The 15,322-nt window shown below is 47.9% G+C and overlaps 1 protein-coding gene across 9 annotated transcripts in view; it reads right to left on the reverse strand.

The window, feature by feature from the left end:
* Positions 1 to 15,322, reverse strand: part of NIN (ninein) — a 53,515-nt gene that overhangs the window by 9,657 nt on the left and 28,536 nt on the right. For 4 of the 9 annotated variants that reach the window (XM_426482.7, XM_015276738.4, XM_004936506.5 and 1 more), the window contains exons 16-28: positions 14,078 to 14,592; positions 11,405 to 13,387; positions 10,179 to 10,304; positions 9,474 to 9,543; positions 9,088 to 9,303; positions 8,822 to 8,935; positions 7,513 to 7,635; positions 6,881 to 6,994; positions 6,116 to 6,262; positions 5,174 to 5,335; positions 4,110 to 4,259; positions 3,891 to 3,989; positions 661 to 852 (exon numbers count right to left, since the gene is read on the reverse strand). In XM_426482.7, coding sequence (XP_426482.4) covers positions 661 to 852; positions 3,891 to 3,989; positions 4,110 to 4,259; positions 5,174 to 5,335; positions 6,116 to 6,262; positions 6,881 to 6,994; positions 7,513 to 7,635; positions 8,822 to 8,935; positions 9,088 to 9,303; positions 9,474 to 9,543; positions 10,179 to 10,304; positions 11,405 to 13,387; positions 14,078 to 14,592 — 4,011 coding nt within the window. Of the gene's footprint in view, positions 1 to 660; positions 853 to 2,912; positions 2,974 to 3,890; positions 3,990 to 4,109; positions 4,260 to 5,173; positions 5,336 to 6,115; positions 6,263 to 6,880; positions 6,995 to 7,512; positions 7,636 to 8,821; positions 8,936 to 9,087; positions 9,304 to 9,473; positions 9,544 to 10,178; positions 10,305 to 11,404; positions 13,388 to 14,077; positions 14,593 to 15,322 lie in introns of those variants that run through there. The other 5 variants (XM_015276740.3, XM_040701817.2, XM_046942600.1 and 2 more) reach the window with 4 other exon arrangements.

The raw sequence follows: 15,322 nt of genomic DNA on the forward strand, positions 1-15,322 counted from the left end.
GGAGATGCAAAATTTGCTACTAGAGCTTATTGTTGCTTATCATTCAGTCTTGCACACTGAAATACGAGGAGTGACTCAGCCCAGTGAGCGCAGTGGCTGTATCTTTGTTGGCATTGGATTGCTTTCCCTCAGAAACACCAGGGATGATGCTTCAGGATAACAGAAAGGGTGTCCTCCAAACAACGGCCTCTGGTGACCAAATAATGAAGATGGGGAGACCTTACAAAAGGGTTACTTGTTTGTATTAAGCTCTGCTAGGTCTCATGTGGCAGAACCCCATGTGGCAGCAACAGCCTGAACTCATGCTTTATATCTGATGCCAGCGTGTCTGTGCAATGTGTATTTTCCAGAGCAAAGGTTCCAGACATGGACATTAGGGAAAATAAAAAGCCAACTCCAAACACTTACTGTGCATTGATCACAAGGAGAAAAGCTACAGCTGATGTGATGGAGTGAGCCGTGAAGATGAACGGGACTTCAGAACCAAACCATGGCTCAATCTGCACATGCTGAATAAAGGTCTGTTTTGTGCAGAGCTTTGATGCAACTAATTTCAGTTTTTGAACTGGCATAAACGGAGAATGGATCTCAGAAGTCAAAACACCAAGCAAAACCAACACCCCACTGAAGTAATAGCCTACCAAGAAACAAGAGCCTTACCTGCTGCATGTTGGTTTCAGAAGGTCTGCTTTCGAGCTCCTCCTGCAGCCTCTGGCTCCGCTGCTCCGCCTGCAGCAGCTGCTGCTGGAGCTGCAGGAGCTGCTCCCTGGGCACCATGGTACAGCCCTGCTGCAGGAGCTCCCAGGGGTGCAGGGGCTGGCTAAGCATCCCGCTGCCGCTCGAGTGTCGCATCTACAGAGCAACACAGACAGGCTGTCAGGGGAGAGCAGCACGGTGGGTTGCACGAGGTGTGTTTCTGGAGTTGCTCTTGCATGATACACGATGCAGCAGACCTCAGCTTAAAGCATCTCTTGTGCACAAGAGAAGCGAGCCTGAAGCCAGCGACAGATGCTAAGACAAACTCTTCCCAATGAAAAGGATGCATCTTTACGTGCAGTTCTGCAAAGTCTGTAGGAGACTGAGCTTTGATTAGTAACTTCAGGCCTGCATTGTGACTCACTGAATCTCTGGTGAAATCCTAAACAGGTCTGTGGTGAGCTACTACTTCACTTTTGTTTTTAATTCTAACTTAGCCTTTGCAACACTCCTAATAACAGCACCTCGGCACAAATAAAAGCACTAGTATAGAATTATCATAGAATCATTAAGGTTGGAGAAGACCTCTAAGATCCCCCAGTCCAACCATCCACCTACAACCAGTGCTGCCCATTAACCATGCCCCTAAGTCTACACCTACCCTTCCTCGAGCACCTCCACAGCTGGTGACTCCACCACCTCCCTGGGCAGCCTGTGCCAACCCAAACACTCTTTCAGAGAAGAAACTCTTCCTGATATTCAAGCCAGCACGAGGCAGGCTGAAGGTGTTGCCCACCAGGGCTGATTATTTCTAGTCTTTAATCTGTGCAAAAAGCAAAACAAAATCCCAAAAGCAAAACAGATTTCCTATACAGTCTAGGGTGATTGAAGTATTTTTATGCTCTCTGCTGTGCCGTACTCTGAATTCACTCCTTAGGAACCCATATATCTGTGGAACAGAAGACCTTAATACGTTTCATGTTTTTCCATTTAGATTAATGCCACAAGCAGAGCTTGATAAAATTTCTTGAGACTTAAGTTTCAGCCAAGCCAATTTGCAGCTTGAATTTGCATAAGATTAATGCTTTCATGTCAAAATCACTCTTCCTGCAGGAGCCAGCTAACCACATCACAAAATCCTCTCGTTATCTCATTACCATTACTCCGGTCCCTTAGGAAAAGGTACGTGAGATTACGTTAGCAGTCTTACTTTCCCATTCACAAGTGCTGTAATTAAGGCCTCAATTAGCGACCACAGTTCCATTATTGAGCTCATCTATAATGGAATCAACTATAAGCATTTGACATAATGGAGTAATTCTATCAAGGGTACTACTCTAATGGTGTATCCAATGGTGGAGCCCTAATGTAGATAGAGAAGGGCTTGAAATGTGGTAAGAGCATCAGTGCTGTAGCTGTGATAGCATCTGTTCACCTCTGCCGGCCCAAATAAATAGAATATTGGCTTATAAGGTATTTTAAAGTAGTATAAGTATTTTATATACATATATATGTATATAAATATATATCAGGAGGTCCTCTTGAATCAACTTGCCTACAATGAAGCTATTCTTTTACCAACAGCACTAACAGTAGAAATAATGACACTTAAATGGGATTTGTTCAGGGTTTCACGTGATGCTGTAAAGCACATGAGTGGAAGAGCTGAGGAAAGCACCAATAAATGCCAACACCTCAAAATTAAGTTGCTAATGGCTAGTGAAAACAATGTTGTCTTGCCATATTCATCCGAGGAAGGAAGTGGAACAGTAAGGAGCTCACTAAACTATCAGGGATGACACAGCGTGACCACATATCAGTCAGTACAAGGGAAACACTGGACAGGCTGGTGAAAAGGCATGCAAGAGGCCAGAGGCAAACATGAGGACACCTCCAGGCCTCACAGTCACTGGGTGAGAAGGAAGGGATGGAGCCACTTTTCATTTTCCCATGATCAGTTTAATCCTTTTGAATGTAATCGGTCATATCCCCATTTTCACTGCAACCCCTTTGGAATATCCAATGTTTTCCTACAGAATCAAATCACAGAACACACCACCTGCACCCAACAGGTTGGCGCGGCTGCCAAAGTAAGGACGTTGCATTTAAATGAATAGTGGCTCCTTTACTTCAAGAGATGCATGGAGTAAGAGAGAAAATCCATTCCAAAATGTTTTCTTCATGCTATGGTAGTACATTGAAAACGGTTGCTCTACCTTCGCACACTATTTCAGAAAGAGAACTGCACCCTTCTCTGCTAGTTCCAACCACTGAGTTCTAGCCAGGTTAGCCACGGACAAAAGGAGAACAGGCACAAAAGAGAAAGTTAGAGGTCACAAAGTGCTGAGTGAATGTTATACACTGCAGTTGGGATAACGTTAGCAGAAACAAGTCCTGTTTGCATTACAAGTTTTGGGAGGAAACCCAATTCCAGACCTGATGTTCGGACTGAAGAGTTTAACGAGTTGGGATTTTTCCCAAAGCATAATTAAGAATACACGAAGCAAAGGGCACAGGAAATAAAACTGTTTTCAACAACTTGCCAAAATTTTATCTTTTCTAATCAAGTTTTTAATACATTTACAGCTAATTACACAGTATATTCAGCATACCACGTTTCCCATTTGCTTCCCTGAGGAAAACCATGAGGTATTTCAACAAACAGTGCTGTGAAAGCCTCACCTATAAGACAGTCTGATTTATGGAACATTTAAAAAATGTTTTAAATTCAGACCATCAAGTTCACTGCAGAGACTGCTCAGAGGTTCTGTTAAGCAAGGCTTCCATTCAGCCAACTATTCCCATGGTAAATAAGAAGAGGCTTCTACATTAAGAGCAGCATTAGGCAACTATTAGTTAGGAAATTGGAGGTTATATGTTATAGGAAGGAAGAACCAAGTGTTAGCCTTCCTCAAGCACAGAAGCAAGATTCTTCCCCGTTGGACTTTGTATCTGGAGCATTACACAAATTACCATAAACTACAGTGTGCTTCACAGAAGCATGGCAGTCACACTAACATCGATCATGAACAATAATGTTAGCATTAGAGGACATTAATTCTTCCAGTTTTGATCATTTTCCCCAAAGAGGAAACGTCTTTCTTTCCGTTTTAATCAATAAATCCACGGACTCAGTGACATACTGATAAACCTCCACACTACAGTCAGTGCAGTCAGCACCTATTGAGCAGTACCTCCATTAACTGATCATCCAGCTTGACTTGCTTTTTCCTTAGCCCTTCATTCTCTGAGCTTGTTTCCAACTCATGTCCAAGAGAATTCATCTGACTGATCTATAGAAGACAAGACATTTCCTTAGAAAGGCAGCAGCTTCGTTTTATCTGCTGTATCCAACATGCAAGTCACGAATCACTGCACACCACACCAACTCCAGATCAAGTATTTGGACTAACCTTTCTGTTGGCAGAGGACAGCTCCTTCTGTAGCTGTTCACACTCTCTCTTCAAGCTTAATTTCTCCTGCTCTATGGCTTTGACGATACCTGACTGGCTTTGATGCTTCTGGTGCTTTAAGGAAAGGACAGTGGATTCCAGCTGTCGGATCTAAAGAGACCAGAGATGAACAAATGTGAGAAGACATTCCAGACCATTCCGTCTGCTTCGTAGTGATGTTTTTGGCACATTCCAGTAGGTCAAAACTGACAGCCCACTGCAAATCAATTGCATTTGCAATATCTAGTACCAGCTGATTTCGGACTCATAACAGACTCTGGTACTTTCAACACTTTAGCTTCAAGCATCTCTTCTTCCTCCCCATAATCTGCCTAATGTTGTGAGCTGGGAAATTAAGCACAAAGAATGCTAGAAGGTTTAATAAATAAATCCCAGAGTTGTAGGTTTTGGAAGGGCCCTCTATAGCTTCTCCATTCAACCCAGGGTCGATGGTGATAGAACAAGGGGGAATGGTTTTAAACTGAGACAGGGGAGGTTTAGGTTGGAGATGAGGAGGAAGTTTTTCCCCCAGAGGGTGGTGACGCACTGAACAGGTTGCCCAAGGAGGCTGTGGATGCCCCATCCCTGCAGGCATTCAAGGCCAGGCTGGATGTGGCTCTGGGCAGCCTGGGCTGCTGGTTGGCGACCCTGCACATAGCAGGGGGTTGGAACTGGAGGAGCACTGTGGGCCTTTGCAACCCAGGCCATTCTAGGATGCTATGAATCCCCTGCTAAAGCAGGTTCCCTCCAGTAGGTTGCACAGGGAGGTATCCAGGTGGGTTTTGCATATCTCCAGAAAAGGAGACCCCACCACCTCTCTGGGCAGCCCATGCCAGGGCTCTGTCACAGATGATGAGCCCCACCACCTCTACAGCCCTCCACTGTCTTCTCTCCAGCAGCTGCACATCTGCTTGGAACTGAGGAACCCAGAAGGGGATCCAGTGCTCCAGATGTGGCCTCGTCAGGGCAGAGCAGAGGGGGCAGACCAGAATCCTAGACTAGAGGCAGTCTGAACCATCCCCTACCTTTTCCCTGGCATGCACCAACTCCGTGGCAGAGCTGCGGGCCTCCCTCTGCAGCCGCTCCTTCTCCTGCCGCAGCAGCTGCTGCTCCTGGGCCATCAGCTGCTCCAGTTCATCCTGCTGTGAGCACCCTGGGGAAGGCACAGCCCGTGCTAGGACCCGGTTCTTAAGACAGACAGAATTGCAGGGTTAGGCCTTCAACAGAGAAGCAGACGTTCTCTCCGTTCAGGTGGGGTTGAAGGAGGCTTTTGGTAGCTGCAGGGTTCCATCTCCCTCCCAGCCTACGTGCCATTTTCCAGTCAATCCAGCACGGTCATCCCAGTGTGCAGCCAAGCACTTTGCCAAAATCACAGCTGGAACGGCTACTGTGAGCACACACACAGCTCAGGGGCACAAAAAAAGGCAAATTGGGCCCTATTTTGCAGCCTCATCGAGTAAATAATAGAACCCCATTATATATTATTCAGTAATAGCTGTGATTCAGCTCCTGTTGCACAATTCTGAAGCACCCTCCTTTCTGTATGGACATTAAATATTCCCTTAATTACACGGCAAAGGAGCCAAATCAAGGGCTAAGTTCATAATGCCAACACAGGACTGCTGCCTGCCACCTCCTTCAGACCCACCCCCCATCAGCTTGGCATTGCAAACAACCTTAGCAGACTAATGATAGCTAACCCTTAACTATTAAAACCAGAAAGCATCATAGAAATATTGTGGTTTTCTGTCTAGTACCCTCCTCCCTCTAGCCAGTTTGATTGCCAGCTTTCTGTCACTTCTGTTTACAACAGAGTCAAAACCAATGTCATTCAGAACCTGCTTGCTCAGACCTGCAGCACTATTTCTGCCATGCTCATTAATGAGCCAATCTAACAATTAGACTGGCTTCAGCGACAGGATGCCCATCTGTAGGTCATCCACGTGGGTCTGATAGAGGTCAGTTACCTTCTCATTGGCGTTCTGCAGCTGCTTGTGTAAGGACATCACCTCTTGTTCAAGAGCTTCCTTCTCCTGCTGTGCCACCCGCAGGTCCGACCTCAGGCGGGACATTTGGAGGGTGTTGTTCTGCAGGGTCTCATCCAAGCTCTGAACCTGTAACGTGCCACAGATCTCTGCTATTCGACTGCTGTCTGTTGGAAGGGGTGCTGAGATGACGCTGGTAGCCCACCTCCTAGAAACACTAACCAGATCTCCATGTTTCTGCTTCAAATTAGCTGCCGTACACCCTTAAATATGGCCAAAATACTGCACTCAGACATCTTCCATCCCAGAATACTTATTGTGATACGCTGGGAAAAGGAGATTCCTTTTGAATTATTTCTTCTTCTTGGCAGCCCGTGGCCAACAAGAGACAAGAGCAGTGCCGCCAGCCAAGCAAATGGCCATTTGTCCCTTCCCATGGCTGCTAGGAAACAAACTACCACCAAAAAGCAGGGAGCAGCAGCAGGATCTCTGCAGTGCTTGAAGGATGGCTGGGCAGAGTGAGCTGGCAAGAGGAACTTGGATGTGGATGTGGGGAAAAAAGGTCATATTTAACAAGTTTCCTTTTGTCCTTTAAGGACATCACTTTGAAAGCCCATCAAAGCGCCCATTCTCAGCTGCAAGAAGTCTTTGCACGTGTTACAAAAGGGCTGTTTTCTATTAAAAAAAGCCGTATCAGATATTCTGAAATGCTGTGATTCAGGGCTGTAACAAAACCCACTGTTATACCTTCTCCTGTGAAACTGATAGCTGTGCTTTCAGGGTCTGACTCTGTTGTTCCCAGGACTTCTGCTCCTGCTTCAAGCTGCCAACCGCGCTCTCCAAGAAGCTCACCTTGGCCACCTGGAATAAGATTACATGGCTAAGCCTGAATCATCCAGGATTTTCTTTAACTCAGTTCAACTTTAGGAGTCATGGTAGATGGAGTTACAGCTATGCAAGGAAATTGGAGGAGAGCAAAAAAACAAAACCCCAACCAACTCAGTTTGAATCTGTGCACAACAGCATCATTATTTATGGCACTCCCACTGTGCTGCTCCAGCCTGGAGTTAGAATAGAGAGTGCAAGAACACTGTCCTTCTTGTCCTGCTGACACATTTGTACCCATGCCTCTGCTCCTCACAACGTTTGGAATTTGCTACGTAACCAAACTGCACTCAAGCTATGCTCCAAAAGCTCTCCTTAAGAGCAAAAATGCAATGGCAGGGAAGCCTTGATATGGCCTGAAGGTAAGAAGGAAACCCAGAGCAGTTTTACAGCTTAGAGGGATGCAGACTGTGATATAAGAACTTCAATATATAGGATATAAGGACCTCGTTGCAGCATGCAGGTAGGGACATGGGTGTGCAGTCCTGCCTTACCTTATCGATACGCCTGCTTAATTCCTCACTCAGCGCCTCCTTCTCTTTCAGCAGCTTCTCATTTTTAGTCATCAAGATAGAGACTTCGTTCTGAAGGTCAGAGAGGTCAGGGCATCTGGGCAGCTGTGGGAAACAACCCCCTCCATCAGTTCAGAGCAAGCATCAGACACAGCCTTCTCCTCGCCTTAGGACCAGTTGTAGTGTACTGGGTAGAGTGGAAAAGATGGGAGCAGAATACCCATCCTATATAGGACCCATTGGGTTGTATGAAACCAATTGCATTGGAAAGAGGACAGATCAGACACACAAAATGAAAATGCAAAGATTTAGTATTATGGTGGGTTTTTTGTTATTTTTATTTTTAAGAATAACCAGAACAGACCGAGAATTCTCCTGCCCACATCCACACATCACCATTCACCTTCTAACACCAGCAGGGTAGATAAGGCTTTGGATAACTCCCTTCCCAGAAAAGGGGGAAAGAAAAGCCACCCAGCTGACTTCTGATCCCTTTCCCATCTGGCACAGTGCATCAGCTTTGTCTGCCTGCTCCTGGGCACTTTGGGCTTTGCTCACTCAATCTTCTGTCTTTAATTACACTCGAGCCACAATCCACTCGACTCAATAGATCTCATCTGCTTTTGCTTTTTAAGGCCATTATAAATCCCAAGCATTGGGAACATCAAATGAGTGCTCTGCTTAAAAGAAAATGACTTTGTGGCACCCTAATCAAGAAGGCTAACTCATTTGTAGCCTTCATTATCTATAATTATCATCATATACTTACTGGCAAATGAACCATGTTTATATGGGCAACAGCCAAGCCCTCCAGGAAATCATCTTTTTAAGTTCTGAGCTGTCAAAGTCTCCAAGTGGTACTCTTATTGCTTTGGCTTTGCTAGGGGACATGGTGGAAGCAACCACTCCCTCAGAGGAGCTGGATGGATGTCACCAACTGCTCAGTGAGCCATTCCCCTGTCCACCCTACCCACACAAGCTAGAGAAGCCTTATATGTAACTGAATTAAGTCTTGGTCTTCATCGTTAAAGACCAACTGTGAAGATCCACTGCTCTGGAATAACTTTTGGCAGAGCCTAAGCAAGCAAAACCAACCACAACTGAACAGCTGTTGTACTGAGAGGCTGGCTCAAGAGGATTTATGATGATGTCATTGATAATATATGTTACACGATGATGTTTGGTTAGAGAAATTAACTATTTCCATCTCAGTCAAGAGAGCAGGGCCCATGAAGAGACAGGTTGGTGGCCCTAAGCCATCACCTGATGGTACCTGGATAGGGTGCCATACCTGTTTCGCCTTCTCCAGCTCCTCCTTGAGAAGGTGGTTTTCCTGCTCCAACATATGAGCTTGGACTTTCACTTTTGACAGCTCCATCTCCAAGGAGGACACCACATTTGATGACTGCAAGGAGTAAAAGGCTCAGATTTCAGTTTGAGAGACAGTAACAAAAGGTTAAGCAGAGAGTGCTGCGAGCAGTGATATGGGTTAGGGAAATGGATGCTAATTCCTAAAGGTTCAGTTGCTCCATTCCATTAGAGCCACTTATCCCATACCTTCGCTTTATTGCTTTCTAGTTCCTCTTTCAGTGCCAATCTCTCCTTTTCCCACTCCTCCAGGGTACATTTTCCTGCCTCCCTTTCCTTTTGCTTGAGCACCCTTGCCAGCTGCTGGTTGAGATCCTGCACATCTGCTAGGTTTTTGGAGTTTCTCTGGCTCAGTTCTGTGTTTTCAGAGTCCAGCTGCTGGTTCCTGGCCTTCAGATCTGCTACCTGAATAGGGAGAGCAGTGTCAGTTATGACTGATTTTGCACTGAAGGGTAGATTTCTTTTAAAACAGTTGTAGAGCATCACAGTTGCCTTCAGATCAGATCATCTAAGGAAGGAGTGATGATTACACAGTGATGTTTCTCCAGAGAAGCTGACGGACTCAGTCTGCATACCTGCTTTTTCAGATTGTCAACCATCTTCTGCACAGCCACCTTCTCCTTCCTTACTGCCTCTATCTTTTGCCTGGGGAAAAGGAAAGCTCATCAGCATAAGGGTCACTTGCTAATATACATGCCTGCAAAAACAAGCTGGTTGACATCACAAGAAATGGTCATTCTGGACTTTTGTTTTAGACTAAGCATCACTGCTTTGCACAGGCTTGGTGAGTACCTGCTTCCTTGACACCCCCCCATGCATTTCTTTCCTAGAAGACAGAGGACTGGAGCACCTCTCCTAGAAGGAAAGGTTGAGGGAACTGGGTTTGTTCACTGGAACAGGTTGCCCAAGGAGGCTGTGGATGCCCCATCCCTGCAGGCATTCAAGGCCAGGCTGGATGTGGCTCTGGGCAGCCTGGGCTGCTGGTTGGCGACCCTGCACATAGCAGGGGGTTGGAACTGGATGAGCATTGTGCTCCTTTTCAACTCAGGCCATTCTGTGACTCTATGATATGACCCACGGGTTAAGCTCCTCCTTTAGCTCTAGGACCAGGCAGGAGAAGCTGTGGGCCAGGGAGAAGCACAAGGATTGCTGGTGGCACCAGGCAGTCCACTTGCTCCAAAGCCTGGGCAATACCTGAGGTGTGCAGGAGCTTTAGGAGAAAGGATGTGACCTTACAGTGAGAGCCTGAAGGTGCACACGTGGTCCCATTGAGTCCTTACCGCATCTCCTCCCGGGATCCGTTCAGCTCCCACAGTCTCAGGCTGGAAGCACTGCCCTCCTCGTTTAACAGTGTCACTCTGCTTTTCAGAATGGCATTTTCTTCTCTGAGCTTCTCAGCCTCACATCTGTGGCAGAGAGACGAGACACGTGAGAACAGCTTCTGAGCATCACCGAAGGAGGGAAGGCACTGAAAGCCTGACCTGCTTGTGATCCTTGGCAACAAAGCTGCAGCTGGGTTATTCATATGAGCTGTATATAGATTTCACATTCAGACTGCTTCCTAGATCATGAGAAAGGGGATATTAACTGTACAAGACACCTGCACAAAGCTAGTTATCTAAGATAGCTGGTAGAAGTTTTGCACTTCAATACTGTACTATACCTTCTGGTCCTTAAGCTACCAATAAGGTAGCTGTGACCTTGAAGAGCTCAACACCACCATAAGCAGACTGCAGCATGGGGCCTGCTGTGGCAGGACAAGGGGAAATGGGTTCAAACCAAAAGAGGGGAGAGTTGGATTGGACATAAGGAAGAAGTTATTTACATTAAGGATGGTGAGGCTCTGGCACAGGTTGCCCAGAGGGGCAGTGGTGCCCCATCCCTGCAGACAGCCGAGGTCAGGGGATGGGCTGTGAGCACTGATGGAGCTGTGGGTGTCCCCATGCATTGCAGGGAGGTGGACCAGATGGCCTTGAAGGGTCCCTTCCAACCCAAACCATTCTATGGCTCTGTGACTTGTTAGTGTTGACTCTGGCATTTAGAAAAAGCAAAACAATTCTGGCTTTCCAAGTAACACTCAGCGCTAGAACGGAAAAGAACAAAGAGGTGATATTAGTAAAAGCTGAAAGCATTCTGAAAACATAAGCACCATCTTCTAGACATTAAAACACAGAGGGCCCTGCTGCACCACGTACACACTGCGAAGGCAACTGCACCTGCAGGCAAGTCACTTGTGTTATGTCGTGCTAAGGCACGTTCAGAGGAGCAAGCCACACGGTTATTCCAGCCATGGTTATCCACCTTCAGACACCTACCAGCAGTCAGATTCTGAGGCACTGCTTTCTAGGGCTAAACTACTGAGGTTAATGTGGCAGCTGCAGGGCGGTCAGTAGGGCTACGGATGGTCAGCAGGACACACTAGGTTAGTTTCTACGTGGAGCAAGCAGCAAGCTGGAGTGTTGTGGGGCTGCCACGCTTCCCACAAAGCTCTGCAAGCGTACATTACCTCAAAAGATCAACTTTTTGCTGCAGCTCGGTGCACGTGCTCTGTAAGCCATGCATCACTGTGTTCCTCTCCTCCTCCTGGAGATGCATGCCGTTGGGGTTAACCGGAGTGGGGACCTCTTCCAGCGTCCCATTGTGCTCCTGCAGACCCCTCTTTTCTGTTGGTGTTTCCTCCATCGTGCTGTCACATTGGGCATGCCCATCTTGCAGAACCTTAAGCACTGCCACCCGTTCTTCAGGCTTTCCAAGCTGGCACTGCAGCCTTAACTCTTCCCTGGACACATCTATTTCTCCCCCAGCACTTTGGGTTTGGCCACCTGTCCATTCTCTATCCCCTTTGGGGAGCTGCGTGTTTTCCTCCCAGAGCTTCCTACTTCCCAGGTCACTTCCTTCCAGCTCGCAATGAAAGCTCCTCAGCTCACGCAGGGTGTCTTCCAGGACTCTGTTTTTCTCAACTAACTTCATCACTTCAGATTTTAGGCCCTCATTTTCGGCCTGGATTTCTTCCTGCAGTGACAGCAGCCTGGCTTGTGCCAACAATCTGTCTTGCAGCTCTTCAACCCTCTCCCACAGTTGAGGTATTGCACTCTGCAGGTCACCGTTCATCGATCCAGGAGCACGTTCCAGTTCTTTGACGTGCTTGAGCTCAGCTTGCAGCTTTGAAGCATCAGGATGAAGGCTTTTACTCTTGGGAGCTGCTCTGTTACTCAGCAGAGACACATTCTGCTGTTTAATACCATTTTGGAGTATTTTTAGCCTGGGTCCTCTCTCCAGATCTCTCTTTTTTTGCAGCAGGGGCACCTGAGAAACCACCTCTTGATCCTTGTCCAAATCAGGGTTGCAATCACTTTCCAGAGCCATTTTACCCCCTGGCACGTGGCACACCCACACCTCGGGAGCATCACTGTCCACTCCGCTCCCATCACACGGCTCCTCCAAACCAGAACCCATCCCTTCCTTCAGGTCCGCAGTGTCAGCCTCCAGGAGCTGAAAGCCATCCAGATCCTCTCCCTTGCTTTCATCTCCGCAGCCGCAGGGCAGCCCTGCGGGGTCGGAGCACTCAGGCTGGCTATGCCCCATGGATCTGCACTCAGCATCCCACAGCCTTTGCTGCAGCCTGACAATCTCAGCAGCCATCCTGACGTTCTCCTTCACAGCCTGCTCGTGCACTCTCTGCAGGCTTATGAGAACATCCGCATCATCTCCCACAGGCTCCCTACCAGAGAAAGCAGCTATTCGGCTCTTTGCTTTGGCGTATTCCTTTTCCAGGACCCGATAGTGATCCCGTAGTGCAGAAAAACTAAGGTTCTCCCACTGCAGCTTCTGCACTTTTTCTTGGAGGTTCGAGATTTCCAAACTCATCTCTGCCTTTTCTGCTTCTGCTTTCACACAAATGTCTTTGTTTAAGCTTTCCAAGGCGAGAAGTTTGGAATTCAGCTCTTCCTTCTCCCGCTTATACTCACTGTTGAGTCTCTCCAGCCTTTGGCTGACCAGCTTCCCACTGTCCTCCACTGTGTTGAGACGCTCCTCTTTGTCCTTCAGCTCCTTCTCATGGTCACTTCGAAGCTGTAGCATCTCCCTGCTCAGCTTCCTCTCTCGCTCCTCAGCAGCATCCCTCAGCTCCTGCAGCTCTTTCTGGAGCTGCTCCTTCTCGCACACCAGCACATTCACCTCCTCCTTCAGCTTCTTCTCCAGGAGCTCTTTTTCTCGGCTCAGGGCAACAGAAGCAGCCTTCTCATTCGCCAGGCTTTCCTTCAGCTGCTCGTGGGCTTCAGCGACCTCCTGGGCAATTTCATCCCTTTCGAATTCCCACTGAGCCTTCTCCTCTCTCTGCAGCTCCAGGAGCTCACGCAGCTCTCGCTGGTAGCGGCCCTCCAGACTTTGGATGGCTTCTTCATACTTATTCACAAGGGTTTGGGTGTCAGCAGAGAACTGGCTTTCAGCATGAGATGCTCTTCTGTTATAGTCACTTGCCATTTTTTGCCTAAACGTGGTTAACATAACACATTACTAAACCTCGGGCTATCTCAGGAAGAGATTCATTTTCAAAGCTGCTTCATGAAACAAACCGAATACTTACTTTCTCCCACTGAGTTTTAGTGGCACTGCTGTTTGCTGGGTGTTCCTGAGTGCAAAAGTTAAATGAGGCCATTTATTGGAACTTCAGTGATAACTCATTGATAGTTCCATGATAACTGCCATAGGATGAGCCCCCTGAAATAGGTGGTTCGTAGATAGTATGCTCTCCTCCTATACCTGGCATTGGATTTGTGGGGCAGATATTCTTGTCCCCATCTCTCCCAGTCAGCCCAGGATGGTCTCATTACTTCTGACACTTGCTCCTGACTAGATGCATTCACCAACCACCTGTTTGCTTCTTCAGCAAAGGGCGACTCGAAATCAAAGGACTGCAAAGCACAGGGATGCTGAATGGAGCTCAAATCAACCATGCCTGGTTACGCTTTAGCAGTACTGCTGCCTCTGGGCAAGCTACGAACCAACAGAAGTATCTGCTGGAAAAGGGTCAGAAGACAAAGCTCTGGGTTTGAGGCCACCTGCGTTCCAGAATAGAGCACTGTGCAGTTACAACACCTGAAACGAGCACTGGGAGCGAGCCGTGCTGGCATCACTACGGTCACAGTGCCAAGCAGCACAGAGCCACGGGGACACTCACCTCTCCTCCTCCAACTCCTGCCTGTGCTTCCTCAGCAGCTCCTCCTTCTCCAGGGCGTGCGCTTCTGCCATCCCCTCCAGCTGCTGATGGAAGCCGTGCTCCAGCTCTCCCTTCTCCTCCTGCAGCGCCTGCAGCAGCGCTCTCATCTTCTCCTCTGCCCAGACACCGTTCTGGATCAGCTCCTCCCGTTCCCGACTGAACTTCTCATTCGCCTGCTCCAGCCTGGCTCTCACATCATCCTCATGCTCCTGCCTCAGGAGCTCCTGCAGGTTGGCTTTCTCCTCACTGAAGCTGACCTGCAGCTTGCTTTTCTCAGCGTTATGCTCGCAGCCCAGCTTTTCTTGCTGCTCCCTGAGCGCTGCAGCCTCTCCTTGCAGCTCTGCAACTTGGCTTCTGAGCCCAGCAATCTGCTTCTCCATCACACACATCTCCTCGCCGTACTTCTTCCTCATGTCCTCCTGCTCCCTTTCACAGCAACTTTTTGTCTCATCCAGCTGCTTCTCGTAGTGACTCACCTACAGGAGGAACACACGCTGCTTGGCTTGCTCCAGAACATGCAACACAAACGTACAGGAAACACCTCTAGAATATCCCCACATATTCTATAGAGCATTTTGACATTGAGGTTGGATGTCAGGGGAAGTTCTTTCCTATGAGAGTGGTGAGGTGCTGGAACAGCTGCCCAGAGAGGCTGTGGATGCCCCGTCCATCCCTGGAGGTGTTCAAGGCCAGGTTGGATGGGGCCCTGGGCAGCCTGGGCTGGTATTACATGTGGAGGTTGGTGGCCCTGCCTGTGGCGGGGGGTTGGAGCTTCACGATCCTTGAGGTCCCTTCCAGCCCAACCCATTCTATGATTCTATGACTCATGCTTTACATTGGCTTCCCCTGCCAAGAGCTCAGCATCACATCTCACAGTGATAAAGATGGCTTAGTGAAACTCCTATCTTCCTGTTAAATGAATTTTGTCACAGAAGAGAGAACCCACGCATTTTAAAGTCCTAAGTCAGGTTTGTAAGCTGCCGTGGGAGCATTTCACCAACTCATCCTTCAAAACCCTTCCCCAGATTAAGAGGCTGGTGAGGGGTTTCCCTTCATAAAGGTTTTAGAAATGGCATGAAAAGTAATGATTTCAGGGTAATATTGCTTTAGTCCCCTTTCCCCCCCAAGCATCATTCGTTTCCCTTTACAAACCAGGGCAGAGACTTGGCACTTTGTCAGAGTACAATTTCATTACCCCTATCTTAT

This window comes from Gallus gallus, chromosome 5, assembly GCF_016699485.2.
Source record: "Gallus gallus isolate bGalGal1 chromosome 5, bGalGal1.mat.broiler.GRCg7b, whole genome shotgun sequence".
NCBI classification, from domain to species: Eukaryota; Metazoa; Chordata; class Aves; order Galliformes; family Phasianidae; genus Gallus; species Gallus gallus.